The 2,367-nt window shown below is 54.7% G+C and overlaps 1 protein-coding gene across 1 annotated transcript in view; it reads right to left on the reverse strand.

The window, feature by feature from the left end:
• Positions 1-1,690: 1,690 nt before the first annotated feature.
• Positions 1,691-2,367, reverse strand: part of LOC105535897 (RNA-binding protein Nova-1-like) — a gene marked incomplete at its 5' end in the record, with an annotated part of 35,478 nt that continues 34,801 nt past the window's right edge. The window contains one exon of the mRNA XM_011975153.1: positions 1,691-2,367. Coding sequence (XP_011830543.1) covers positions 2,038-2,367 — 330 coding nt within the window.

Raw genomic sequence — 2,367 nt, forward strand, 5'->3', positions numbered from 1 at the left:
TTGCTTTCTAGGGATTTTCACATTTTGATTTGGGGGTGGCTCTCTAGCAAGGGAGAGGGATCTCCTAGGCTTTAGGGGCAAGAATTGTCTCTGTGGCTTTTCTTCCCTCCTTTTTTAGGAGAGAGACAAGGAGGCTGGATTTCCCCCAAAGCCATAGAGAGGAGAAGGGTCTGGAAGACCTAGGAGGGGGACAAATGGGGGAGAGGGTGGGCATGGGGCTCCCCTCCCCCAGAGATGCTGATGATGGAACCAGGGCACTGGGCGCCCTGCTTTGGGTTGGAGAAAGTGGAGGTGGTCTCCAAGGAGGAGGGGGAGATGGGTGGGGGTAGAGGGAGGTCTTAGCTATCCTAGTCTATAGGGTTGTCAGGCCCTGAAATCTCAGTCTGCCAACAGGTCCTTAGAGCTGACCACAGCCACAGCACTCAGGGAGCCACTCCCAAACCAACTCTCAAGGCCGCCTGGCTTGTCAGACTCCATCAGAACCTTCTAGTTCTCCAGAGCCCCTGGTGAGCACACCAAAACATTCTGATCCATCAGACATCACTAAAGCATGCCAGCTTGCTGGAAGCCACCAAACCAATCTAACCTATCAGACCACATAAAGCATTCTGGTCCAAGGGACCCTTCCATGGCTCACTGAACTCTACACCGGGCCACACTGGCCTGACAGAGCCACCACACATTTGGCTCACCCAATTCAACGAAACAAAGCCACGCAGACACAGGCATGCACACAAAAGGCAGGGGTGGGAAGGGAGGTCTTTAACAGTAGTTTGCACTAGGTCCATCTCCCACCCCTCCCTCCAGGGCGAGTTCGCAGACTTGACGTGTTTGAATGGAGATGACCCTGACAATATTGGGTTTTTTTCCCTTAGAGTTCTCCAGATTGGATCCAAGTCCCGTGCCTTATTCTCTTCCTAGGAAGACCCCCAGGCCAACACCCACCAAAGAAGGGTGTGGAGGGAGAAGGCAGGTCAGAGACTGGTCACTGTCCAATACAGGAAGTACATGCTTCAGTCTAATGACATCACAGGAAGTGACCTCTAGGCACCACCAGAAGTACATCTTCCCATGATATCACCAAAGTGACCTTCAAGGAAGAACTCATTGAGACATCACAGGAAGTACCTGCTCTCTTACGTTCACAGGAAGTAACCTCTGGGGAACTGCTTCCTGTGACATCATAAGAAGCGCTCAGAAGCACCCCAGAAAGTACTCAGTGACATCACAACAGAGGCCCTCATTGCCATTACTCTAAACCATCAGAGATACCACACCAAGTTGATCCAGCCTCTTGCGAGTCTTGCCCACAGGACTGGCCCAATCCCAGAGCTGGCATCCTTCCCAGCAGCACCGTCCCTGCCCCCCATACAACCTGACAACAAAAGAGTGAACATTCCCACCTAGAGGGACAGCTCCAGTGGGAGGAGAGTAGCTGAGAAGATCTGGGAACTCTGGGGTCCCTGCTCCAAATGCCCCATTTCAGCTCAGACGCCTCTGCTACCTCTACTCCCATGGCTTCCCTCAGATCTAGAACTGAAAGCAGAGAGGTGGGGTATTGTGTTTTGGGGAAGCCCCTCATTCTGGATGACCCAGAGGCTCCCTCCCCTCCTCCCATATGGAAACAAAAACTTATAAAGGGGAAAAAATCCTTACCAAAAAAAAAGAAAAAAAAAAAAGGAGGGAAAGAAAGAGAAAATAACGCTTTGTTTTCTATTAAAATCAACAAAATGCAATATATACAGATATCACACAGACCTGGGCCCTGGGACAGGAAGGGTCAGGCCCAGCCAAGCACAGGGAGGGAGGAAGGAGGGGTCAGTTCCGGGCTGGGGAGGGGGCTTCTGAGCCCCCTTCCCAACCGTCACTCAATCCTGCCTATGACTACCAGAAGGGGAGGGTGCAGTCGGGCCTACCCCAGCCCCATCCCAAGAGGAGCAGGACTACACCAAGCTGAGGTCAGGAGTTGGGGGGAGGAGGAGAGGGAGGAGGAGGAGATGGGAGGAGAGAGAAGGGTGGGAGCACACACCACAGGCCTCATCCCACTTTCTGGGGGTTTGAGGCCCTCACTCCCTGCTCGTAGGTGACCCGCTGACTGATGAGGTATTGAGCGGCTTGCGTGGCCGCGGGGCTGCCCGTGATGGTGACCCGCCGGTTCCGCGTGCCTGGCAGGAACTCGCCCTTCTTGGAGATCTGGATGCGAGCGCCCGTCAGCTCCTGGTACTCCACCAACGTCTTGCCCCCCTTCCCCAGGATGGCTCCCACCAGGTTCTCAGGCACCGCAATCTCCACCAGCTCCTTGGCACTCTCAGCCGCCAGCTTCTCCGCTGTCAGGAAGCCCCCGGCCGCACCGGCCGCGGCTGCAGC

Source organism: Mandrillus leucophaeus, unplaced genomic scaffold, assembly GCF_000951045.1.
Source record: "Mandrillus leucophaeus isolate KB7577 unplaced genomic scaffold, Mleu.le_1.0 Scaffold151, whole genome shotgun sequence".
Lineage (NCBI taxonomy): Eukaryota > Metazoa > Chordata > Mammalia > Primates > Cercopithecidae > Mandrillus > Mandrillus leucophaeus.